General features: G+C 42.0%; 1 protein-coding gene across 4 annotated transcripts in view; it reads left to right on the top strand.

Moving 5' to 3' along the window:
- Nucleotides 1-27375, top strand: part of LOC140464440 (protein tweety homolog 3-like) — a 267986-nt gene that overhangs the window by 159017 nt on the left and 81594 nt on the right. For all 4 annotated transcript variants that reach the window (XM_072559492.1, XM_072559494.1, XM_072559493.1 and 1 more), the window contains 2 exons: nt 8070-8145; nt 27003-27058. In XM_072559492.1, coding sequence (XP_072415593.1) covers nt 8070-8145; nt 27003-27058 — 132 coding nt within the window. The remainder of the gene's footprint in view (nt 1-8069; nt 8146-27002; nt 27059-27375) is intronic.

Genomic DNA, 27375 nt, shown 5'->3' with positions numbered 1-27375 from the left:
GGCCACCAGAGCGAGACACAATCTTCCAAGTGTGGTCTGACCAGGGTTTTATAGAGCTGCAGCAAAACCTTGTGACTGTTAAACTGAATAACCCTGTTAATGAAAGCTGAAACACCATACGTCGTCTTAACAACCTTTTCAACTTGGGTGGAAACTTTGCGGGATCTATACACGTGGACCCCAAGATCCTGCTGTTCCTCCACACTGCCAAGAAAGCTGTCTTTAACCTTTTTATTCAGCATTCAAGTTCGACCTTTCAGAATGAATCACTTCACATTTATCCAGGTTGACCTGCATCTGCCACTTCTCAACCCAGCTCTGCATTCTGTCGATGTTTCGCTGTCGCCTGCAGCAGCCCTCCACACTATCTACAATGCCACCGACCTTTGTGTCGTCAGCAAACTTACTAACCCACCCTTCCACTTCCTCATCTAAATCATTTATAAAAACTACAAAGTGCAGAGGCCCAAGAACAGATCCCTGCAGGATATCACTAGTTAACGACCTTCAGGCGGAATACTTTCCATCCGCTACCACTCACTGTCTTCTTTCAGCTAGCCAATTCCAGACAGCAAATTTCCCTGTATCCCACACCTCCTAACTTTCTAGATGAGCCTACCATGGGGAGCCATATCAAATGCCTAATGCAATCCATATACACCACATCTACTGCTCGACCTTCGTCAACTTGTCTCATCACATCCTCAAAGAACTTAAGGTTTGTGAGACATGGCCTGCCCCTCACAAAGCCATGTTGACTATCCTTAATCAATCTAGGTTTTTCCAAATAGTCATAAATCCTATCTCGCAGAATCCTTTCCAGTACCTTGCTTACCACAGACGTAAGACTGACTGGTCTGTAATTCTCAAGGATTTCCTTATTCCCTTTCTTGAACAGAGAAACAACATTCTCCTATTATCTGGGTACTACTCCTGTGGAGAGTGAGGATGCAAAGATCATTGCCAGAGGCTCAGCAATCTCATGCCTTGCTTCCCTTCGTAACCTTGGATATATCTAGTCTGGCCCCAAGGATTTGTCTACCTTGATGCTTCTCAGAATTTCCAGCACATCCACTTTGTTAATAGCAATCTGTTCAAGCCTATTAACCTGGTCCACAGTGTTCTCACCATCAACAAATTCCCTTTCTCTCATGAATATTGAAACAAAAAACTGATTTAGGGCCTCCCCTACCTCTTCAGACTTTTACCACCCTCCCTGTTCTTTTTAAAAGATCTAAACCCTGGACCATTAAGCATTCAGCAACCATTCCTGCTCCTGTGAAATCCATGTCTCTGTTATGATGCAAATCTATTATGTTTTAAATTTATTCACAAATGATGTGTACAGTATGTATTTCAAATTGATTATTGGTTTGCTTAACCTTCTGATGCCCATTGCATTGTATTGTGAAGAAACTTGATAGACACTTGTGTGAAGAATTTTCCTGAAGTTAGTTTAGATAGGCCCTGTTTTGAGTGCAGAATTGCTAACCAAAGATTGTTGCTGAGATTAAGCACAGGCTTGATACAAGAGCTGGTTGAGGGAGAAATTATTGTATGAGTTAATGTAAAATTTAAAATGTTTAAACGGAAGAAGGCATAGAGTTTTCATTAGAAAGTAGGGCAGTGAAATTCACTGGATTGTGGCATAAATTCAAAGAACTAAACAGTTTTGTTTATCATTTAAGATTCTTATGGTATTTACCTTACTGCGCAATAAACAGTAATGTGATCTGATGAGTATGCACATACACTTTTTGTGATCTTGTGCATGGTAGTACATACATTTCCCAGTGCTTATGAAAGGTGACTTTAAAAATCTTTGTCTAGGAAAACCAATAAATGTTGATACCTGAATGAGCAGAATCTGGTTATTACAGTGGAGTTTATCCATTCATGATTGCAAAATCTTCTCTCCTGTTTTTTATGCCATATCCCTGAACTTCGCCCTGCCTAATTTTGGCATCAGCCAAGACCTTTTCGAATAACTTCTCACCTGTTTCAAAGAAATTTCCAGCACTTTGCTTGCTTCCTTTCAGTGTCAATCTCCTATTTCCCATTTTCCTTTTGTCCTGACGTGCATTTCCCAGAGGTTACATTCTCCATCCCTTGACTTCCCACATCCTTTCAGTTCACTTTTCATGCCATCCTACTGCAAGATTCCACACTTTCTCTCCACTCTGCCATTTGTAAAGCATTTCTTCCAGACTCTGAAATTTCTTATCCGTGACTCTTGATATTTAAGGAATAGCGTTCCTTAACCCAATATTCTTTGTTCTGTAAACCCTAACAGTCACTCCCTTTTTTTCTCTGTATTCTTTTACTTCTCATTGGGAGATTCGCTAAAGGTTCCACTTGAGTCTAGCAGTACTTGAAGATGGATTAATGCATATTACCTCCTAATGTTTGCGCAATATGTCCTCTAGCGGCACAAGTACATTGAATTTTACATGCAGAATAATTGCTCTTAACTGTCTACAATGTGACCAAATATAGTATTTGATACCCTTTCCAAATTTTGTTTTAAATTGGAGTTCTTATTCTTGCTATTTTGTATAAGGAAACCTATCTCAATTTTGTCACATTTGGGTATTCTAGATTCTAGCATTAAGTTGCCATTTCCAACTTGAACTGGTCTTAGATACAGACAGCTTGCACTCTTCCTAATATGCTACTGTGTTATTATGCAACTAGGATTATTTGGTCATTTGATTTGTTCTGAAACTCCAAGTTCAAATCATTATTGTCTTTTAAAGTTTAAAAATTCTTGATCATTAGCCAATTATAACAAGCAACATCTGAGTGTTTCTTGCTTAATGTATATGCTTAATGACTTATGCCATTGTGAAGAAGATAATACTTAATGGATTGCTGTGGGGTTTGTTTTAATCCATTGAGATTGATTACATTGATATCATACTGAGTCCAAGTTTATAATAAAATTAGCAAGAAATTAGAAAGGAAAAATGGAAATGAGATAATGTAGTAATTGTTATATGAAACAATACAGAAACTATTGTATAATAAATTAAAAAGATTTGAAAGTTATTTGAAATTCTGTTCTCAAGCTAATGATGCTATTACAGTGCATATCAATTAACTTTGCTTGGTTAGGAAAGTGTCAGAAGGAGGTTTGGTGGAGTAAGCACTTGATGGCCTGAGTGGACTGTACTGTTACTCAAAGTGAATGAAGTTGGTTAAATTAATGATGCAAATTAACCTAAATTTTTTTTAGCATAATTAATAATTTGTTAAATTGTTTTAGATAACCTCATAGTTTTTTTTCACCAATGTAAGCATCTTATTCATTTTAAGAAATGTAAAAGTCTCTGGCAAGGCTTAAATGTAGGAATCAAGAGTGAGTGTAAGGCAACTCATCCCCTCGAGACTACTCTGCCATTTAACATGATCGTGGCTGATATTATCCTGGTCTTAACTCTACTGTTTGCACCCCATAGCCCTTTATCCTGTTGGAGGCTGAGAACACAACCTTGGAGGGCTCCAGTATTGAGGGTTGTCATGGAGGAGGTGCAGTTGCCTATCTTCAATGATTGCAGTCTCTATGTCAGGAAGCCGAGGATCCAGTTGCAGAGGGCGGAGCCGAGATCAAGGTCTTGGAGTTTTGAAATTAGTCTGGAGGGGATTATGGGGTTGAAGGTGGAGGTGTAGTGGAGCAAAAGTCTGACATAATTGTCCTTGTTGTCCAGACATTCCAGGCATGAGTGCAGGCTAGGGAAATGGTGACCCTGTGGGTCTGTTATGTCGGTTGGCAAATTCCATGGGGTCAAGGCAGGTGGGAGGCTAGAGTTGATGTGGGCTTTGACCAACCTCTCCAAGTACTTCATGGAAGTCAGAGCCACTGGGCAACATTTAAGGTATGCTGCATGAGATTTCTTTGGTAATGTGGTAATGGTGGTCATCTTGAAGCAGTTAGGGCCATGTAGGAGGGAGAAGTTGAAGATGTCAGTAAATACCTCCACCAGCTGATCCACACAGGATCTAACTGCATGGTCGAGGATTCCATCCGAGCTTTCCTTGGATTGACTCTCAGGTAGACTGATCTCACATCTACAGCGGTGACAGAGGGAGCAGGGCATCCGGGGCTGTTGGGGCAGGTGGCACCGTGCCGCTGGCATTCTGCTCAACCCAAGTAGAGAAAGCATTGGGGCACCTCAGAGGGATGTGTTTTTGTCTGCTATCTTGCTTTGCTTCATTTTGTATCCTGTTACGTTGTGTAAGCTTTGTCACAGGCGGTGGGTGGCCTTTTTTTTCTATTCATTCACAGCATGAGGGCATTGCTGGCTAGGCCAATATTAATTGCCCTTCCTTAATTACCCAGAGGGCAGTTTAAGAGGCAACCACATTGCTGTGGATCTGGAATCATATATAGGCCTGACCAGATGAGGATGGCAATTTCCTTCCCTAAACGACATTAGTGAACTAGATGGGCATTACCAACAATCGGCAGCGGTCATTATTTGACTCTTAATTTCAATTTTTTTTTGTTACTGAATTCACATTCGCCCTGTTATGATTTGAACTCAGGTCTGTCGGATATTATCTGGGTCTTTGGATTAATTGTCTAGTGATAATACGACTCGTCCATCGTCTTCCCATATGGTTAGTTTGGGACACTAACTTGGTCTGGTACTGCCTCTTCACATCTGATGTTTTTGTGGAGGTCATATCTGGATTTTCTGTATAGGTCTGGGTCATTTGACTTGAATGCTGCACTCCTGGTAGGCAGTGAATTTCCTGGTTCACCCAAGGTTTCCGGTTGGAGAACACCCAGATTGACTTCTTTGGCACACAGTCCTTCATGCACTTGCTAATGAAGTCCGTGATATCGGTGGCGTACTCATCTCTGTTTTCCGTTGAGTTCTTTTGAAGAAGTAACAAAGAGGATTGATGAGGGCAGAGCAGTAAATGTGATTTGTATGGACTTCAGTAAGGCGTTCAACAAGGTTCCCCATGGGATACTGATTAGCAAGGCTAGATCTTATGGAAGACAGGGAGAACTAGCCATTTGGATACAGAACTGGCTCAAAGGTAGAAGACAGAGGGTGGTGGTGGAGGGTTGTTTTTAACTGGAGGCCTGTGACCAGTGGAGTGCCACAAGGATCGGTGCTGGGTCCACTAATTTTTGTCATTTACATAAATGATTTGGATGCGAGCATAAGAGGTACAGTTAGTAGGTTTGCAGATGACACCAAAATTGGAGGTATAGTGGAGAGTGAAGAGGGTTATTTCCGATTACAACAGGATCTGGATGAGATAGGCCAATGGGCTGAGAAGTGGCAGATGGAGTTTAATTTAAATAAATGCGAGGTGCTGCATTTTGGAAAAGCAAATCTTAGCAGGACTTATACACTTAATGGTAAGGTCCAAGGGAGTGTTGCTGAACAAAGAGACCTTGAATTGCAGGTTCATAGTTCCTTGAAAGTGCAGTTGCAGGTAGATAGGATAGTGAAGAAGGCATTTGGTATGCTTTCCTTTATTGGTCAGAGTATTGAGTACAGGAGTTGGGAGGTCATGTTACAGCTGTACAGGACATTGGTTAGGCCACTGTTGGAATATTGCATGCAGTTCTGGTCTCCTTCCTATCGGAAAGATGTTCTGAAACTTGAAAGGGTTCAGAAAAGATTTAGAAGGATGTTGCCAGTGTTGGAGGATTTGAGCTATAGGGAGAGGGTGAACAGGCTGGGGCTGTTTTCCCTGGAGCATCGGAGGCTGAGGGGTGACCTTCTAGAGGTTCACAAAATTATGAGGGGCATGGATAGGGTAAATAGGCAAAGTCCAAGGAGCAGGAGAATTGACGTTTTGGGCATGAGCCCTTCTTCAGGGCTCATGCCCGAAACGTCGATTCGCCTGCTCCTTGGATGCTGCCTGACGTGCTGTGCTTTTCCAGCAACACATTTTCAGCTCTGATCTCCAGCATCTGCAGTCCTCACTTTCTCCTAAATAGGCAAAGTCTTTTTCCTGAGATCGGGGAGTCCAGAACTAGAGAGCATAGGTTTAGGGTGAGAGGGCGGCATGGTGGCAGAGTGGTTAGCACTGTTGCCTCACAGCACCAGAGACCTGGGTTCAATTCCCACCTCAGGTGACTGTCTGTGTGGAGTTTGCACGTTCTCCCCGTGTCTGCATGGGTTTCCTTCGGGTGCTCCGGTTTCCTCCCACAGTCCAAAGATGTGCAGGTCAGGTGAATTGGCCATTCTAAATTGCCCGTAGTGTTAGGTTAGGGGTATGGGTGGGTTGCGGGTCGGTGTGGACTTGTTGGGCTGAAGGGCCTGTTTCCACACTGTAAGTAATCTAATCTAATATAAGAGACCTAAAGGGCAACTTTTTCACACAGAGGGTGGTATATGTATGGAATGAGCTGCCAGAGGAAGTGGTGGAGGCTGGTACAATTGTAACATTTAAGGGGCATTTGGATGGGTATATGAATAGGAAGGGTTTGGAGAGATATGGGCTAGGTGCTGTCAGGTGCGACTAGATTGGGTTGGGATATCTGGTGGACATGGACAAGTTGGACCGAAGGGTCTGTTTCCATGCTGTGCATCTCTATGACTCTATGGTCCAGTCCATTGATTCCAAGCTGTTCCAAGAGAAGCTGTTCTGCTGCCTCATACCAGCATTATGAAGGATCCTCTTGTTTCAGCTTCTATTTGTAAGCTGGGAAGAGGAACACAGTGTTGTAGTCTGATTTTCTGAAGTGTGGATGGGGGAATGTAGTGATAGGTGTATTTGATGGTTGTGTAGCAGTGATCCAGGGTGTTCGGTCCTTTCATGGGACAAGAGAGTATTTTGGCAACACCCTGGTTGAGGTTGGCCTGGGTACATGAATGACAAGAGTGTGAAGGCACAACAATTAAGGAAATGAAATGTTGGCCTATATCGGAAAGAGCGTGATTTAGAAAAGGAAGGATGTTTTGCTTCATGTGTGTAAGGTAATTCCCAATTCTGCATTTCAATTGAGAGCGTATCTAAGTACTGTTTAGTTTTGGCCAGATCCTCACTTAACGACAGGCAATCTTGCATTGCAAATAGTTTAGAAATGGTTCGCTGGACTGCTTCGTAGGTTGAAAGGATCCTCTTGTGAGGAAAGACTGGGCGTGTATTCATTGAAAGATAATCTTATCGAAGCATGTAAGATTCTGCGGGACCTTTACAGAGTAGATATTGAAAGGATATTTCCTCTCCTAGGAGAATCTAGAAGTAGAAGCATAGTTTGAGAATAAGGAGTTACCTATGCAAGGCAGAAATGAGAAGATATATATTTTCTCAGAGGGTCATTAACATTTGGAATTTACTTCTCTAGCAAGCAGCAGAGACTTAGTCATTAAATATATTTGCAGCAGAGTTAGACAGAGTTTTGATTAGCAAGGGAGTCACGGTGGCTGAAAGGTTAGAACTGCTGCCTTATAGTGCCAGGGACGCAGGGTCAATTCCAGCCTCGGGTGACTGTCTGTATGGAGTTTGCACATTCTCCCCATGACTGCATGAATTTCTTCCGGGTGCTCCGGTATGCTCCCACAATCCAATGATGTGCAGGTTAGGTCAATTGTCCGTGCTAAAAATTGCCCATTGTGTTCAGGGATGTGTAGGTTAGGTGCATTAGTTAGGGATAAATACAGAGTAATAGGTTAGGGAAATGGGTCTGAGTGAGTTACTCTTCAGAGGGTCGGTGTGAACTTGTAGGGCAGAATGGCCTGCTCCACATTGTAGGGATTCTATGATTCTATGAAGGGAGTTGAGGATTATGTGAGAAAAGCAGGAAAGTCAGGTGATCAGATCAGTCTTGATCGTATTGAATGCTGGGGCAGGCTGTCAGGATAGAATGACATACTTCTCATGTTTTTTTTATCTTAAGGTTAATTTCTATTGAATTTGTGGCCAGGTCATTATATTTTCATATTCCTACATTGCTGCAGACTTGTGGTTTGTGAATTCTGTACCTGACTACATTGACAATAAATACAGTGGCCCAAACCAGTCTAATTCTGCACAATTTTTGTTGGATTATTCTGTAATTCCGTGTTACCAACCTTGTGCTTTCATCTTTCGGCTAGGGATCCAGTGACTTCTGTGTGTCTCCTGAAGCATATATCTCCAAAATGGCGGATGAACATGGTCTTATTGCTAAAGGTATGGTGTCCTTAAACTGAATTTACAAATAAGAAATACATTACATTGAATTTAACAGAAAAATATGGAGGCTTGGGTAATGGTTTATGGTACCACTAGCAAAATAAATCATGATGTAATAATAGGCTTGTAACGAAAAACTTGGATCATGACGACTAATTTGAAGATTATTTACAACCAATTCTGAATCACCATGGTTCGATGTAATAGAAACATAGAACAGTACAGCACAGAACAGGCCCTTCAGCCCACGATGTTGTGCTGACCATTGATCCTCATGTAAGGTAAACCTAGTGTATGAACTCTCAAATTTCTGTGACCATATGCATGTCCAGCAGTCTCTTAAATATCCCCAATGACCTCGCTTCCACAACTGCTGGCAACGCATTCCATGCTCTCTCAACTCTCTGCGTAAAGAACCCTCCTCTGACATCCCCTCTATACTTTCCGCCAACCAGCTTAAAACTATGACCCCTAGTGTTAACAATTTCTGCCCTGGGAAAAAGTCTCTGGCTATCAACTCTATCTATGCCTCTCATTATCTTGTACACCTCAATTAGGTCCCTTCTCTTCCTTCTTTTTTCCAATGAAAAATGTCCGAGCTCAGTCAACCTCTCTTCGTAAGAGAAGCCCTCCATTCCAGGCAGCATTCTGGTATACCTCCTCTGAACCTTCTCCAAAGCATCCACATCTTTCCTATAATAGGGCGACCAGAACTGGACGCAGTATTCCAAGTGCGGTCTAACCAAAGTTTTATAGAGCTGCAACAAGATCTCACGACTCTCGAACTCAATCCCCCTGTTAATGAAAGCCAAAACACCATATGCTTTCTTAACAACCCTGTCCACCTGGGTGGTAATTTTAAGGGATCTATGTACCTGCATACCAAGATCCCGCTGTTCCACACTGCTAAGAATCCTGTCTTTAATCCTGTACTCAACTTTCAAATTCGACCTTCCAAAATGCATCACTTCGCATTTATCCAGGTTGAACTCCATCTGCCACCTCTCAGCCCATCTCTGCATCCTGTCAATGTCACGCTGCAGCCTACAACAGTCCTCTATACTGTCAACGACACCTCCAACCTTTGCGTCATCTGCAAACTTGCTAACCCATCCTTCAATCTCCTCATCCAAGTCATAAATATAATAATCAATCATCCAAGTAACATAATCCAAGAGCTCCTTAGGGAGAAGTATCTCAATGAAATTCAAGTGTCCTTACTTTCATGTGGATTTCTTATGACTCAACAAGGGTCAAGGTTTTCTTCAGGCTTGCAATTTTTAAATTGTTTTTAAATGGGCTACAACTACATTAAATTTATTCAATCTTCCTCTCTTCAACTGATACGTTGTGTTTCACTGAATAAAACTACTGTCAACTTTCTAACATCCTGCTGTGTTTGTTTCTGAATATTCTGCTGACTAATGGGCAATTGAACTCCATTTTGAACTTTTTTTTTAGTTTGCTTTCCAATTTTGGAGGAGCATAGGAACAGGATTAGGTCATTCAGCTTACCAAGTTTGCTGCACCATTCCATTAACTCATGAGGAATCATCAACTTCTGCCACTTTCTGCGCTGTTCTCATATCTATAGATGTTATTAATTTTCGGGAAATTTTTAGCTTTTATCTTGACCATAATAAATGAACTTCTATAGCTCTAGAATTTGAAAAACGTCATCACTCTGAGTGAAGAAAGTCCTCCACTAAATGGCCTACTTAAAGAACATGTCCTTTTATTTTTATCATTTTGATTTGGACTGAAATGGGAAAAGGATTGTTTTAACAGCCAGGGATTGTTGAACAATTGCTATACTTTTTAAAAGCATGAGTCAGGTGTTATCTATAGAACTGTTTGTTCAAGCAATGGGGAACGTCCAGTTGCAAATGAGTCAGAATCAAGGAATGTGTTTGAATGGAGCTTTGGCCAAATACAAGCAGCTGATTGGTTTGTGGTATGGTAGCTGGTTATTGGTGAAAAAGAGCTTCTGCCTGTGATTAGCTTCTAGGTAGCTGGGCAGCTTGTGAGTATGTATGTTTGAAGGAGAAGCCATCACATATCCGGAGAAGAAACTGTCACTTTATTTGCATTAAAAAAAAACCTCAAGCCTGTTGAAAGCTAGTTTGTTTTCCCCTCAATAATTGCTGTAAGTTATAGTTTTTCTCAAATAAGTCTGAAACTTTATAAGAGTATTTTACTGTATTAGTCACTGTAAAATGCAAGTGACAGTAACTAAATAAGTCGTCAAGTGTGAGCCATTCTTCCTGTGTCTGTGCAAGCAAATGAAGGTACATAGAGAAGGAAGATCAAGGAGCCGTGTCCTAGTGAGCTGAAATAGTGACCCATGGGGACCATTGAACTACCTTTCCAGCTTTTCCTCTGCCCATAACATGCAGTTTTTTCTTTTTTGTTTGTACATGTGTGCAGGGTTAGCTTATAAAGAGAGGGATTAATCAAGAATAATCAGCATAGTTTTGTTGAGGGGAGGTCACATCTGACCAATTGGATTGAATTTTTCTAAGAGATGACCAGCTGTGTAGATGAGGGCTTTTGATGTGTGCTTGGACTTCAGCAAGTCTTTTGATTAGGTCCCACATGAGAGGCTGGCAAAGGTAAGAGTCCATGGAATCTGAGGAAATTTGGCAAATTGGATCCTAATTTGGCTGAATGACAGGAAGCAGAGGCATTTGGTTGAGAAGTGTTTTTCCAACAGGAAGTCTGTTTCCAGTGGGGTTTCACAGGGATCACTGTTGGGGCCCTGGCTGTTTGTGGTTTATATAAATGATTTAGACTTGAATGTAGCAGAGTTGATTAGTAAGTTCACACACAATATAAAAATTGGTGACCTGGGTACCATAACAGTGAGGATGATAGCCTTACACTGCAAGAAGATGTAGATTTGCTCGTCTCATGGGCTGATCAGTGCCACTTGGAATTCAATCCGGATAAATGTGAAGTGATGTTCTTGGGCAGGATAAATAAAGCCAAGGAATATGTGATGAATGGTAGGATTCTGGGAAGCACAGAGGATTAGAGGGACCTTGGTACACATTTAACACTGTCCCTTGAAGTATCAGGATAGATGGATAAAGTGGTTCAGAAGACATATGGGGGATACTTGCCTTGATTAGTTGTGGCTGAGAGTTTAAGATCAGGGAAATAATGCTGGAACTGTATAAAACATTTGCTGAAGATGTTTTCATCCAGAGGCTGGTGAAAACCTGGAACTCTGCCTGTAGAGGTGTACACTTGCAATGTCGAGGCATGCAGTTAGAATAGGTGATATTTGACTGGTGTGGACACAATGGGCTGAAGTGTCTTTTCTATGCTTTGAATGTCTTGTGACTCTTTGAAGAGCATTATGGTGCAAAAGTAAATAATACACTGGCTAATAGAGCATGTGGGTGTAACAGAGTGCAAAAGAGATAGAGATTTTACAGTGCCTTAGAGAAGTGTGGTCTGTAAAATTGTAGTATTTCTTTAATTACTAGCCGTTGCCATTGAATCTTCTACTGTACTACAGATTGTATTTTCTAAGTCCACATAGCCAACTTCACCTTCATATCTTAATCTCCTTTCTTCAAATTTATAGTCTTAGAGGTTTACTTGAAGTAAATTTTGATTACTTTCAAGATTACTATTGTTGCCAAAAGCATACATTTAGATAGCACCTTTAATACAGTAAAATGTCCTAAGGCACTGAGGAATATTATCAATCAAAAAGTGCTACTGCGTCACAAAAGCAAACATTAGGACATTCAAGAAGACAGCTTTCAGAAATCACTTTAAGGAGGACAAAGAGGCGAACTGAATAATGAACTCTGGTTTAAGCTCTGGTCAGCTAAAGACATGGCTGGCAATGGTGGAGCAGATGGAACCAAGAATATGCAGGAGGCCATAGTTGGAGGAACATAGACCTTGGAGTTCATTGAATGAGCTTACAGATTAGAGAAGTAGAGACCATTGAGAGTTTTGGTTACATGAATACTTTTAAGCGAAGGCATGACAGTCGTAGAATCATAGGGCCATAAAGTATAGAAGAGGCCCTTAGGGACATAGACTATTTTTGGCAGTAGAGAGTCAAACTCTACACTTGTCCCACTTTCCAGCACTAGGCCCATAGCCTTGTGTGTTATAACACTTCAGGTGCCCTTCAAAGGTTGAGATTACCTGAAAGGAACAGGGAGATCAGACCCCATGAAGGCTAAAGGTTTATAGTTTAGAAAGACATAACGTGTCAGTGCAGTCTTGGCGGACTGAAGGCCCTGTTCCTGTGCTGTACTGTTCTTTGTTCGACCTTCTCGGCAGTGTATTCCAGAACCCTACCACTATCTGGGAACTAATGTGATACATGGATGATGTGTGTGTGGGGCTTGTGGGATATGGTCAGCAGAGTTTCAGGATTTAAAGGTTTTCAAAATTGGAAAGTGGAAGACTGGCTGGGAGAGCATGGGAAAAGTTGAGTCTGGAGAAATCAAAAATTAAATAGCTTCATATTGGCTGTCAATCATGATTTTATTTGCACATGTACATCAAAACAAGCCTTGACTTAAATGTTGAAGTGATAGGATTATTACTAAATTGTAGTAGTTTTCAATTAAATAGTTATTAATGCAATCTAATATAAAGTATTTTACTTATTGATCTGTGGTAGATCCTACTCGGTGATTATGTATGTTCAAATCATATCTTTAATTGATTTGTTCTGCTGTTAATGAAACATTATCATTTTCCGCAGACAGGAAGAGAACTGCCAAAGTGCTTAATCAAAACATCTTTCAGATATAAATGAATTTGTCTCAACATGAATGACCTTATTAGAAGCACCCAGTTCAAAAAAGTAGACAAGATGAATGTGGTTAACTGGGGCATTGTGTAATTCTGAATCTTATTATTGGATATTTTAAAACCACTAATTCATGAGTACTGTTTCCAACCTCTACTTGAAGTATAAATGTCTTCAAATTGCAAATGCGTTCCTTTGAACCAATTCAAGTCTACTCCACAGTTAAAGGTGACTTTACATCCTTTGTTAGAAGCTTTTACAATTAACTGCTCATTATTGAAGCTCATTATGTAAGTTGCTTTTCATTTTCTTCATTATCAGATTGTCAGTCTGATTTTTGAAATATGAACAGTTCACCTTTTGTGGACAAGACCTGAGAAATTGCTTTTCTTGTGTTGGAAATTGAACGCTAATTGTCCATATTTAAATTTTTGAAACTCTCCTGAATTTTCACACATCACCTTGCAAACCTGCATTTTTTTTATAGTCAAGCAAGTTTTCAACGTCACATTTTTTTGGGGGGGGGAAATAATGGCAGAATCACCATTCGTAATTCGTGCATAACGATATCTTGGAATTTCTGGCAAGGGAGAGTTAATGCAGATTACTTATGATGGAGGTTGATCCTCTATCTCAGTCCCATCTTCCCACATGATCCTCTTCTCCCTTAATTCCTTCATCCAAAAACTGTCATTCTAGGTTTTGAATGTACTCGACAATCAGCCATCCACAGTTCTCTGGGCCAGAGAACCCCATAACTTCATAAATCTTATGAAGTCTTATAGAGATGATATTTTTCATTCGAATCACTAAATACCTTTATAGTGAAGGTATAGTTCCATTTTTGTAGAATCTTTTTCCCACGGGATTTGAATCATCCCAGTCAAACCCTTTTATGTATTCTTTGAGTTTCAATTAGATCACTTCTCACCTAAATTGTCGAAAGTATAGATCGTATCTATTCAGTTTCACCTCATAAAACATGAGGATTCTGGAAATCCTTAAGCTTTTGTTGCATTCCTTCTAAGGCAAATAAATCCTTTCTTGGCTGAGGAGATTATATTACTGGGATGTGTCGTCTGGCAAAAAGATTTTCCAAAAGTGACAACAGAAAATGTAACTCAGCATCATTGGAGAGAGGAGAAAGTGAGCACTGCAGATGCTGGAGATCAGAGTCAAGAGTGTGGTGCTGGAAAAGCACAGCAGGTCAGGCAGCATCCGAGGAGCAGGAGAATCAACATTTTGGGCATAAGCCCTTCATCAGGAATCACTGGAGAGAGAAACAGTTAAGTTTCTAGGTTGATCGTGTTTAAGAAGCAGTGGAAATGGTTAGCTTCAGAAGCAAATTCAGAGCCAAGGTTTAGGGTGGAGATGCTGTGCAAGGGAAGAGAAAGTCCTTGCTCAGGTACAAACAATTTATTGTCAAAAGTATCAAAGGTATAGTACAAAAAGGGGGTGATAATTGAATAAGCATAGAAGCAAAGGATGAGTCCATAAGTAAGTAAAATAATAAAAGCAGATCCTGTCAGAGAAAATTTGAACAGCAGTTATATGGTGATGATTCATAATTTTGTTCTTTGTAAAATTAGATTTTAAAGTTAAGTAAAAGGGATCATAGTTTTAAGTTCTATGAAAGATCAGAATAATTTTCGGATGTGAGCAACATACCGCATTTCCAATGAACCATGCGATTTTTAAATGATAAGTAGGTCCTGTGGGGCAACAATTTTTCTGATATTACACCCGCAAGAGAAAGTAGCCCTGACATTGGTTCATTCAGAGAGGAAATAGTCTAATACACCAGAGGTGTTGTTAGTTTAGCAGTATCCTAACAGTCAGAGTAGAAGAGGCAAAGAGACCTTAGATGCAGGTTCGTAGGTCCTTGAAAGTGGAATTGCATGTAGTGAATTAAGGGCTACGGGGAGAATGCTGGTAAGTGGAGTTGAAATGCCCATCAGCCATGATTGAATGGTGGAGTGGACTCGATGGGCCAAATGGCCTTACTTCCGCTCCTATGTCTTATGGTCTTAAAAAGGCATTTGGTACACTTGCCATTATTGGTCACTGCATTGAGTTGGGATGTCTTGTTGTTTTTGTACAGAACATTGGTTAGGACACTTTTGGAATACTGCATTCAGTTGTGGTCTCCCTGTCATAGGGAGATGTTGTTAAAGTTGAAAGGGTGCAGAAAAGATTTACCAGAATGTTTCTGGGGTTGAAGGGTTTGAGCTATAGGAAGAGGCCAAACAGGCTGGGACTATTTTCCCTGGAGTGTTGGAGGCTGCAGGGTGACCTTATAAAATCACGAGGGGCTGGATAGGATGAAAATAGCCAAGGTCTTTTCCTTAGGTTCGGGGAGTTCAAAAGTATAGGGCATAGGTTTAAGGTGAGAGTGAAAAGATTTAAAAAGGACCTCAGGGGCAACTTTTCCATACAGAGAGTAGTGCATGTATGGAATGACCTGCTGGAGGTAATGGTGGAGGCTGGTATAATTACAACATTTAAAATATATCTGGATGGGTGCATGAATAGGAACGGTTGAGAGGGATGCTGGCAAGTGGGACTAGATTAACTTAGGATATCTGGTCAGCATAGATAAGTTGGACCCAAATGTCTGCATCTGTACATATAACTCTATGCTGAGAAGAAACTTCACAAATAGACAACTGTGGTGGTGTCAGAGAGGAAGGTATCCAACAAGATCGTTGAAGTCATGAGTTTGAAGAACTCTTGTCCAATAGTAATAGTGAGCTGAGTAAGTAGCTTGTTTTGGGAAGAATTACAACATACAATTACAACATAGAACATTACAGAGCAGTACAGGCCCTTTGGCCCTCGATGTTGCGCTAACCTGTGGAACAATTCTGAAGTCCATCCGACCTACACTATTCCATTCTCATCCATATGTTTATCCAATGACCATTTAAATGCCCTTAAAGTTGGCGAATCTACTACTGTTGCAGGCAGGGCATTCCACGCCCCTACTACTCTCTGAGTAAAGAAGCTACCTGTCACATCGGTCCGATATCTGTAACCCTTCCATTTAAAGCTATGTCCCCTTGTGCTAGTCATTACAATCCAAAGAAAAGGCTCTCACTGTCCACCCTATCTAACCCTCTGATTACCTTATATGTCTCAATTAAGTCACCTCTCAAACTTCTTTGTAATGAAAATAGCCTCAAGTCCCTCAGCCTTTCTTCATAAGACCTTCCCTCCATACCAGGCAACATCCTGGTAAATCCCATCTGAACCCTTTCCAAAGCTTCCACATCCTTCCTATAATGCAGGGACCAGAACTGTTCGTAATACTCCAAATGAGGCTACACCAGAGCTTTGTACAGCTGCAGCAATGACCTTGTGATTCCAAAACTCAATGCCTCTCCCAATAAAAGCTAACACACTGTATTCCTTCTTAACAACCCTATCAACCTGAGTGGCAACCTTCAGGGCTCTATGTACGTGGATGCCAAGCTCTCTCTGTTCATCTACACTACCAAGAATCTTACCATTATTCCTGTTGCTCCTTCTAAAGTGAATCACCACACAGTTTTCCATTTGCCACCTCTCAGCCCAGCTCTGCAGCTTATCTCTGTCCCTCTGTAACCTGCAACATCCTTCCAGCATTATTCACAACTCTACCAACCTTCCTGTCATCGCAAATTTACTAACCTATCCTTCTATGCCCTCATCTAGGTCATTTATAAAAATGACGCAACAGTGGCCCCAGAACAGAGCCTTGCAATACTGAACTCCAGAATGAACATTTCCCATCAACCACAGCAGAATTGTGATCTAGATTTGTTGAACTCAGTGTTGAATCGTTGGTGCATCTGAATTATACCCGCAGTTTAATTTGGCATCTATATGATATCAATTCAGCTAGTGTTGAATTCAAAAGAAAGCAACGTGGTAATCCAAGCAAGCTTCAGCAGGTGCCTCATTGAACGCAAGTTGAGAAACAGACAGCAGAAGGTGAACAAGATTTACGAGTCAAATAGAATTACCATTTGAAAGAAGAGCAGAGCTTCAAAGTGGGCATTCCAATAACAGCAAAATACTTGAAGCTTTCTTATATCTATTTATTGACTATAGCCATGAGATGATAAAGCCTAAGTTGAATGTGACTGCTGAGGCTAACTGAAAGCTCCTAGCCTCACTTCAGTTTGAGGAACGAAACCAAATGCAGCAGGTAGAATTGTATTAGAATCCCTCCAGTGTGCAAACAGACCCTTCAGCCCAACAAGTCCACACCGACCCTCCGAAGAGTAACCCACCCGTTCCCCTACCCTATATTTACCCCTGACTAATGCACCTAACCTACACATCCCTGAACACTATGGGACAACTTAGTATGGCCAATTCACCTAACCCGCACATCTTTGGTCCGTGGGAAGAAACCAACGCACCTGGAGGAAACCCATGCAGACACGGGGAGAAATTACAAACTCCACACAGATAGTAAACCGAGGGGGAATTGAACCTGGGTCCTGGTGCTGTAAGGCAGCAGTGCTAACCACTGAGCTACTGTGCCTCACTGTAAGCAAAATAGTAAAGGAATGTGGTGAAGACTTACACATCGGTAAGGTGGAGGCATTTTCACTTATAAATAAATGAATAAGCTGGAATTTCAATGGTGATGCCTTTTGTTATAAATCTAGCAAACTTGGATTTGTAATTTGTATTTTTAGAACTGATTTTCCTAGCTGTGCTATTCTATAGAGCCTCCTACAGTTTCTAAGATAGCTTTGCCAGTCTTTATGGTTCATCAGAAAGGGTCATTGCTCTGCCTGCTCTCATCAGCTGTAACTAAGACAAAATGTCTATCGTTGTGTACAGAGAGGTAGTAACTAGGAAGGAGCAACTTCTACTGTGACTGAAAAAGCACTGCTGATTTATTTAATGTCTTGATGTATATGGTCCATTTTGATTTAAATAAGCTAGATAATCGGGTTGTAATTATTCCTAAAAACAATCCTTTTACTGGTTCGGAATTTCTTCTTCTGTGTTGGGATTTCTGAACATGGTCACTTCTCAATTTCCCATTCATTAGTTAATTCAGTACAAGAGTACAGCATGGTGATGCTCGTGATTATCACGCTAGACTGGTAACCCAAAGACTTGAGCCAATGATTTGCAGATATTAGCTCAGATCCTACCATGGCAGGTGGGGAATTTAAATCCAGTTAGTTAGTCTGGAAATGAAAATCTTCATGCTTCTGCCGAGCTCTCAATGTGTTTCTTTCTGTCTTCCTAAACTACAGCCTATTTCTATTGATGCCAAATGAAGGGCAGCTCTGTGACATTATCACAAGGTTACTCCAGAGTCCTGAAACCCTCAGACATGTCCTATAAGCTAGTCAAGTAAATGGCCTGACAGTCAAACTCTCAAATATAACTGACTTCTGACCTACTTTATCAGCATCCCTAAGCATGTTCTATCCTACCAGCATGATAGAGGTGATAACAGAGTTGTGTGTACTTGGGACACAGCCCATGAAAATCCTTATCAATGCCACATTGGGCTGTGGTGGTGTTAATAGGTTAGACATGGGCAAGTGAACGTCTTGCTGATTACCAACTATGCTGGAATAAGTGACAGTGTTACTTTGTGATCTTGTACTACACCACTGTCATGCAAATAATTGTACTACCTATTCTCAGTGAGATGAACTAGGAGAACTGTACTCTCATAACAGATTGTCTGGAACGTGTAATTTGAGGCTGTCTGATGTGGAGCATTGCAGGTATAAGGGGTCTGGAATACGGCCTTGAGCATTTGTGTGGAAAGTTGGGTCAGCAATGTGGTCTGCAGGTACATTATATTTTTAATCATCAACCTTTCCTGGTTAACTAACTTAATAGAGGTGGAACTGTCTGAATTTTTGATCATTAATAGATTGTTTCAGAGAGTTCAAGATGTAGGGGAATTGCAATCTTCAATTTCCTGGAATTTCTTCTGAATTTGTTGCTTTTAGGATTCTGCAGGGTCCTGATGCACTACCCCAGTCTGGACTGCTCCAAAGACTATCTGGCCAATGGAATATCAGGCCATTGATTCTCCACAGATGCTGCCTGACCGACTGAGTGTTTTCAGAGTGTAACAATACTTAATTTAGAAAAGAGAGAATTACTTAAAGATGTTTTATAGAAATTGTTTTAAGTACAAAAGAAAGCAGAAAATAAGTCTTCCTTACATTTTGAATAATTTGATATGCATTGTTTCAAATTTGATTTCTTTTCAATGTTGTTTTTAAATGTATTGATAGAGGATAGTGATCATGATATATGTTTCAATGGGTTGCTTAACTGTGCTGCGAAACATAGAACTTGTCAGCCAGTAAGTATTAAGGTTATGTAATAGTCTTCTCATGCAATTAAACTTCAATTAAGATCAGGTGCGGTGTTTTAAAAAAGACACAACTCTAATGTCAATTTGCAATGAAACAGAATGTTTTCATTACTAAAATAACCTGCATTTATTGAAAATTGTTTTGAAAAGTATCTCTTCCTTATCACCTGACAGCTGAGCTGTACTGTACAGTGCTAAAATAAAAAATACTTAATTATTTTTAAAACTTATTTCGTGGATCTGGGAATTGCTGGTAAAACCAATGTTGTGGCTCATTCCTAACTTCACTTGAATTGACTACCTTGCTAGGTCATTTAATTGGCAATTTAAAACTGTGGGTCTGGAGTCTCATAAATACCAGACTGGGTAAGGATGTCAAATTTCCTTCCCTAAAGAACATGAGAGAGCCAAAGTAGGTTTTTACAATGATCAATGATAGTTTGATGATCGCCAGGACGAACACAATAAGTTTCAATCCTAAGTGTCATTAGTTGATTTTTAATTCCACCATCTGCCACATTTCCTTTTCCTATTTCAAAAGTATACTTTATTCATAAATAAATCTTTGTGTACATATACATATCTGTTGCATATCAAATAAACAAACAAATCATTGGACTTGGACTCTATCCAAAAAACTAAAAATCTCTATTATGCATACAATACTAATAGTTACATATTTGAGACAGTGGGAGGGTCCGATGAATGGCCGCTTATTTACCTTCAGCAGGAAGACCTCAGATGGTGGTCTTTCCCCACTGTGCCTTGGTGCAGCTGCCCCAAGCTTTAGTGCATCCCTCAGCAAATAGTCCTGGACCTTAGAGGATACCAGTATGCAACACTCGGTCAGCGTCAACTCCTTGTTCTGGAAGACCAACCAATTTCGGACAGACCAAATTGACGGTTCTCCAGGTATAGTTGATGTTTGTCTCTTTGCGCGTCCCGGAGAACAATCCATAAAGCATAGACTCCCATGTCATGGCACTGCTCAGGCCGAACCTTGGACGCAAACCTTTCTTCAGACTTTGTTTGCAAAGGCAAATTCCAAAGGAGATGTATGACAGTCTCAAACCCCCCACAGCTGCTCCAAGGGCAGCATGCAGTGGCACTGACTGATAGGACATATATGAAGGATCTCAAGGAAAAGTACAGCTCTGCAACAGGCCCTTCGGCCCTGCAAGCCTGTCCCTCCTTGTTTCAGTTTTCTTGCTGGAGGGAGACACCTTATTGATCTTTGGGGGTCTACGGGTTTCATTGTCACTTCTGGCCATTTGAGCCTATGTGCTGCTGTTATGATTCATTAGAAAAATGTGTGATTTAAATCTAATACGGTGAATTGCAGTACATTATAAAAGATCCATCAAGCTGGAAGAACAAATGTTGAATGGCAGCTTTGGTATCCTGCTTATACTTGTTTCATATGCATTGTTCAGTGTAATCTAAAGTGTGAAGTTTATGTTACCAAAACCTAAGTGTTGGACATCATATGTCTCACAACCATTCATTTACACCCACGGCAGGAAGCAATGAAAAAGGTCTTCTAAATATTTGGAAGGTAGTTATATTTATTAATGAAGATTTAGAAGCCAGTTTATTTAGTAGAAATTACTTTGAAATCGGCTTTGGACCTAAAGGAAACTCATTACATGATGAAAAGACTTTGCTTTAAAAATAGAATGTCACACATTTGATTATTTTGCAACTAGCATCCGGGAAGTGTTAGCATTCCTTGTTTGATGTGAGAAACTTCTCAAAACTCAATAGTCAGATGATGAGTAATATACCACTAGAGTTGAATTGGCTGAATCAGTGTTGGCGGTGACTCCTGGCTCGGAGGGCCAATGAATGAGCTCCTGGATTGGCAGCGGGGCGTTGCCTGCGGCAGTGGTGGAGTGAGGCCTCTTAGCTGCGGTAGGTCTGGAGTCTTCCAGCAATGGTGGGTTGTTCGAACATGGTGGTGTTAGTGCCAAGACTGGGGGCTCCTGGCTGCAGTAGGCCCGGAGTGGGACCTTGCATTAGTCCTGGAGTCGTGTTTGGGATCCGAGCCAATGAAGATGAACTCTCTTTAAGTACTTTCTTTCTATTCCTTTAGATCTCAAACAGTGCCAGATTGTGGTGACAACATTTTTCATTGCGTCTCCCTAGATATATGTGACAATAAATCATTCATTCAAGAGAATTCTACACAGTGAGATTAACCATCTATGAATGCTAGGCCATAGCTCTGGCTGGTTAGTCACCAAAATGTTAGGCCAAAGCCAGCATAAAGATCCACTCTGCTCACAATCCAGTGATGATCTCCAATCTTCCAGTGATAAAGGGTCTTAGTTCAGACCCTGGATCAAGGTGTCTCACAGATTCCTGAAGATGGCAAGACGTGTTAATAGGGTGGTTAACCAGGCATATTGGGCACTTGAGGCATAGAGTATAAGAGCAAGGGAGTTGTATCAGAGTTGTACAGAACTTTGGTTAGGCCACAACTAGAGTGCTGTGTATAGTTTTGATCACCCCACTATAAGAAGGATGCGATTGCACTGGAGGGAGTACAGAGGAGAATCACTAGGATATTGCCTGGAATGGAGCATTTCAGCTATGAAGAGAGATTGGTAAGCTCAGGTTGTTTTCTGGCTTGCTTCTTCCATGACTATGGTTTCCCACCCAATGTGATTGACAGGGCCTTCAACCCCATCCAAACTATTACCCGTGCTTGTCCTCACTTGTCATCACACCAGCCTTTGCATTCAAAGGAACATTCTCTCTCTGACATTTCAGCCAACTCCTGCAGAACGCCGCCATCAAAAACATCTTTCCCTTACTCCTTCTGTGTGCATTTTGCAGGGATCATTCCCTCCTGGACACTTGAGTCAATTGGACAGCCACCAACATCCCCCTCCCCCCACCATGTCAACATGTAACTGCAGAAGGTGTAAAACCTGCCTCTGCACCTCCTCCCTGCTCCTCATCCAAGAGCTCAAACAGTTTCTCCATGTGAAGTGGCATTTCACCTATACCTCCTACAAACTTGTTGTTGTGGTTCTGTTCGCCGAGCTGGGAATTTGTCTTGCAAACGTTTCGTCCCCTGTCTAGGTGACATCCTCAGTGCTTGGGAGCCTCCTGTGAAGCGCTTCTGTGCTGTTTCTTCCGGCATTTATAGTGGCCTGTCTCTGCCGCTTCCGGTTGTCAGTTCGAGCTGTCCGCTGTAGTGGCCGGTATATTGGGTCCAGGTCGATGTGTTTGTTGATAAAGTCTGTGGATGAGTGCCATTCCTCTAGGAATTCCCTGGCTGTTCTCTGTTTGGCTTGCCCTATAATGGTAGTGTATTACCATTATAGGTAAAAAACCTCTACACCTCCATCCGCCATGACCAGGGCCTCCAAGCCCTCTGTTCTTTTCCTCTCCAGACGTCCCCAACAGTACCCTTCCACTGACACACTCATTCGTTTGGCCGAACTGGTCCTCACCCTTAACAATTTCTCCTTTGAATCCTTCCACTTCCTCCAGACCAAAGGCGTAGCCATGGGCACCCGTATGGGCCCCCAGCTATGCCTGTCTCTTTGTTGGCTACGTAGAGCAGTTGATCTTCCGTAATTACACCGGCACCACTCTCCACCTCTTCCTCCGCTACATTGATGACTGCATTGGCGCCACCTCGTGCTCCCGCGAGGAGGTTCAGCAATTCATCAACTTCACCAACACATTCCACCCTGACCTTAAATTTACCTGGACCATCTCTGACACCTCGTTCCCCTTCCTGGACCTCTCCATCTCCATTAGTGACGACCGACTTGACACTGACATTTTTTTACAAACCCACCGACTCCCACAGCTACCTGGATTACACCTCTTCCCACCCTATCTCTTGCAAAAATGCCATCCTGTATTCCCAATTTCTCCGCCTCCGCTGTATCTGCTCCCAGGAGGACCAGTTCCGCCATAGAACACACCAGATGGCCTCCTTCTTTAGAGACCGCAATTTCCCTTCCCACGTGGTTAAAGATGCCCTCCAATGCATCTCGTCCACATCCCGCACCTCCGGTCTCAGGCCCCACCCCTCCGACCATAACAAGGACAGAATGCCCCTGGTGTTCACCTTCCACCCTACAAACCTTCGCATCAACCAAATCATCCACCGACATTTCCGCCACCTCCAAAAAGACCCCACCAGGGATATATTTCCCTCCCCACCCCTTTCCGCCTTCCGCAAAGACCGTTCCCTCCGTGACTACCTGGTCAGGTCCACACCCCCCTACGACCCACCCTCCCATTCTGGCACTTTCCCCTGCCACCGCAGGAACTGTAAAACCTGTGCCCACACCTCCTCCCTCACCTCTATCCGAGGCCCTAAAGGAGCCTTCCACATCCATCAAAGTTTTACCTGCACATCCACTAATATCATTTATTGTATCCGTTGCTCCCGATGTGGTCTCCTCTACATTGGGGAGACTGGGCGCCTCCTAGCAGAGCGCTTTAGAGAACATCTCCGAGACACCCGCACCAATCAACCAAACCGCCCCGTGGCCCAACATTTCAACTCCCCCTCCCACTCTGCCGAGGACATGGAGGTCCTGGGCCTCCTTCACCGCCGCTCCCTCACCAGCAGACGCCTGGAGGAAGAACGCCTCATCTTCCACCCGGAACACTTCAACCCCAGGGCATCAATGTGGACTTCAACAGCTTCCACATTTCCCACCCCCCCCGCCCCACCTCATCCTAGTTTCAAACTTCCAGCTCAGCACTGTCTCCTTGACTTGTCCGACCTGCCTATCTTCTTTTCCACCTATCCACTTTCCACCCTCTCCTCCTTGACCTATCACCTTCATCTCCTCCCCCACTCACCCATTGTACTCTATGCTACCCACCTCCACCCTCCTCTAGCTTATCTCTCCACGCTTCAGGCTCACTGCCTTTATTCCTGATGAAGGGCTTTTGCCCGAAACATCGATTTCGCTGCTCGTTGGATGCTGCCTGAACTGCTGTGCTCTTCCAGCACCACTAATCCAGTATTACCATTATAGGGCAAGCCAAACCGAGAACAGCCAGCAAATTCCTAGAGGCATGGCACTCATCCACAGACTCTATCAACAAACACATCGACCTGGACCCAATATACCGGCCACTACAGCGGACAGCTCGAACTGACAACCGGAAGCGGCAGAGACAGGCCACTATAAATGTCGGAAGAAACAGAACAGAAGCGCTTCACAGGAGGCTCCCAAGCACTGAGGATGTCACCTAGGCAGGGGACGAAACGTTTGCAAGACAAATTCCCAGCTCAGCGAACAGAACCACAACAACGAGCACCCGAGCTACAAATCTTCTCCCAAACTTTGAACAAACTTGTGTATTTTATTCACTGCACCCAATGTGGCCTACTTGACAATAAAGAAACCAAACGCAGCCTGGGTTTGTGGAAAACCTCTGGTGTGCAAGCAGAGCCCTGACCTTCCTGTAGCCGGTCATTTTTACACAGCGGCCTGTTTGCATGCCCACATATCTACCCTCAGCATGCTGGCGTATTCCAGTGAATCACAGCATGAACCGGAGGAACAACGTCTCATCTTCAGACTATCCACTTTACAGCCTTCAGGACTTAATCATAGAATCCCCATTCGGCCCATCGAGTCTACATCGACTGTCCAAATAGCATCCCACCCAGACTCGGTTACCCTTCCTGTTCCCTGTAACTCTGCATTTCACATGACTAATCCAGCCATCCTGCACACCCCTGAACACTACGGGCAATTTAGCGAGGCCAATCGATCCTTGGACTGAGAGGGGAAACTGAAGCACTCGGAGGAAGCCCAGTTTGGTTCGATCCTTTCTCTTGTGGGGTCAAGAACAACAGAACTGCTTCTGTGGGCTGCACAGAATTTGTCTCCCCTGATGTGAATCCACCCCACGTGCTTTACCAACACACACACACACACACACACACACACACACACACACACACACACACACACACACACGTACACGTACACGTACACAAAAACCTGTCCTTACATCTGACCCACATATGACTGCAGACACAATCTTGAGTTCAACCTCTTTAAATTGCGAACCAACTCCCATTTCTTCCCTTTCAGCTTGTTATTATGTCCTCTTCTGCCCCCATTCCACTTACTGTCCTTTCAAGTCTGGCAGGAGACGCACCATTGTTCTGCCATTCTCACATACTTATCACTTAATCTGAACTATCAACAGCTTGTCTCATCAGCACCCTACACCAACTACCCCTATCCCCACCACTCCCAAACTATAGCATAAATGCTTTTCCCTCCACACTTCAGATATGATGAAGAGTCATCTAGACTAGAAACATTAGCTTGCTATCTCTCCACCTGCTGTGATGTCCAGCATTTGTTGTTTTCAGTACAGATTCCAGGATCTGCAGTAATTTGTACCTGCTAAGGTTGAGGGGGGACCTGTTAGAGATAAAGTTATGAAAGTCATGGACAAGATGATTAGAAAGCAGACCCTTAGTCTAAGGGTCAATAATAAGGGGACATAATTTTAATATGAAAAGCAGGAGGTTTAGAGGGGTGTTGAGGAGAATTTATTTTCACCCAAATTGTGTCTGGAGTCTGGACTGCATCGCCTAGGAGCATAGTTGAGGCAGGTAACCTCACAACCATTGGAAAATACTGGGGATGAGCTCTTGAAATGTCACAACATTCAAGGCTGTTGGCCAAATGTTGGAAAACTGCTGCCTGATTCAGCATTGTTTTAGTGGTACAGATGTGATGGGCTGAAGGACCTCTTCTGTACAGTATGATGCTATATATACTCTGAAAACTAAGCTAGAAATGCATAAGTAAGCATATTGATACTTTAGGAAGATAATGAATGAAAATTCCGGAACCCTGCATTCAGCATCCTGAACTGTGTTGAACAACAAAAACAACTTTCCTTTCTCACGTGAAACGTCTGCTATATATTCCAGGTACTTATTCCAGGTGATGCTATTTTCATTGCAAGGCTATATTTCATTAATATGTAGTTAATTTCTAGCAACAGATTATTGATAATGTTTCATTTCTTGTTGTGGGTAATATTGAAGGCATAGACTTTATGAAAGCCAACTTGGAAAATAACACCTTTGATCAGAGAGAAGAAACATGAGTTTTTATGTTTAAACAAAATGTCAAGTTTAAAATAATCCGTACAACAGATGCTGACCCAATTTTGTGTGTCATTGATGCTTCTGTCGTGACTCAATTTTATACAACTATGTAAGTAAACTGACGTGCTGAAAACATTTAGAAAGCTAAGCGGGATATTGAGATCTTTGACAGATTGGAAGACTGATAGTTCAGCTCTGCTTGCTGCCGTGTAAGCTCATCTGTTTTCTGAATTGAAGACCATGTGCATATAATATTGCCTGTCAGCTTCCTGTGGTTGAAACAGAATATAGAGTTGCAACAATTATTTTTGCCAACTTGTGGGTAATAGCTTCAAAATTCCCAATTTTTATGTGGTGATGAATTTTTCATATTCCCTCATTTATTAGTCATCAAATACTGTTACTATGCAGAAATTCAAATGTTTGATCTATTTTGCTGCTTTCCTCTTACAATTTTCTTTCAAGGGGTACATTTTGTAAGTTTGTATATTGAAATTATCTGGCTTTTTCTTAATCTTGTCTATTTCTGTTCAAAGCATCAAATAAATATGAAATATTCTTGAATTTTTTCAGTTTCCTTTCTTCTCTTTCTGCAGAGGTTTTAAATTACTACCTGGTATGCAACATTGGATACCCAAACCCCTTTCAACAGGTGAGTCAATGTCTGCATGCTGATTTCTTGCATCTCTGTTGGATTTTTTTTTTGTTGTATGTAGTCTTCAAAGGGAAGATATACCTCGGTTGTGCAGGTTGACATAGTTGACAACCAGATAAATTTTTAACATTATTAATTTACATTCAAATATAAAATTGCTGCCACCATAACCATATAGTTGAACTGTTGCATTTTCCACAGCTACAGCAGACAAGCAATATAATGTAAGGAGTAGCATCAGGATTAGGCCGTTCCGCCCATGATGTCTGTTCAAACAGATAGTGAATGATCCACCTCTGCACCACGGGTTGCGC

The sequence above is a fragment of the Chiloscyllium punctatum genome, chromosome 40 (genome assembly GCF_047496795.1).
Source record: "Chiloscyllium punctatum isolate Juve2018m chromosome 40, sChiPun1.3, whole genome shotgun sequence".
In the NCBI taxonomy this organism is placed as follows: Eukaryota; Metazoa; Chordata; class Chondrichthyes; order Orectolobiformes; family Hemiscylliidae; genus Chiloscyllium; species Chiloscyllium punctatum.
The sequence above is the reverse complement of the archived record's forward strand: the minus strand, read 5'-3'. Positions and strand labels throughout refer to the sequence as shown.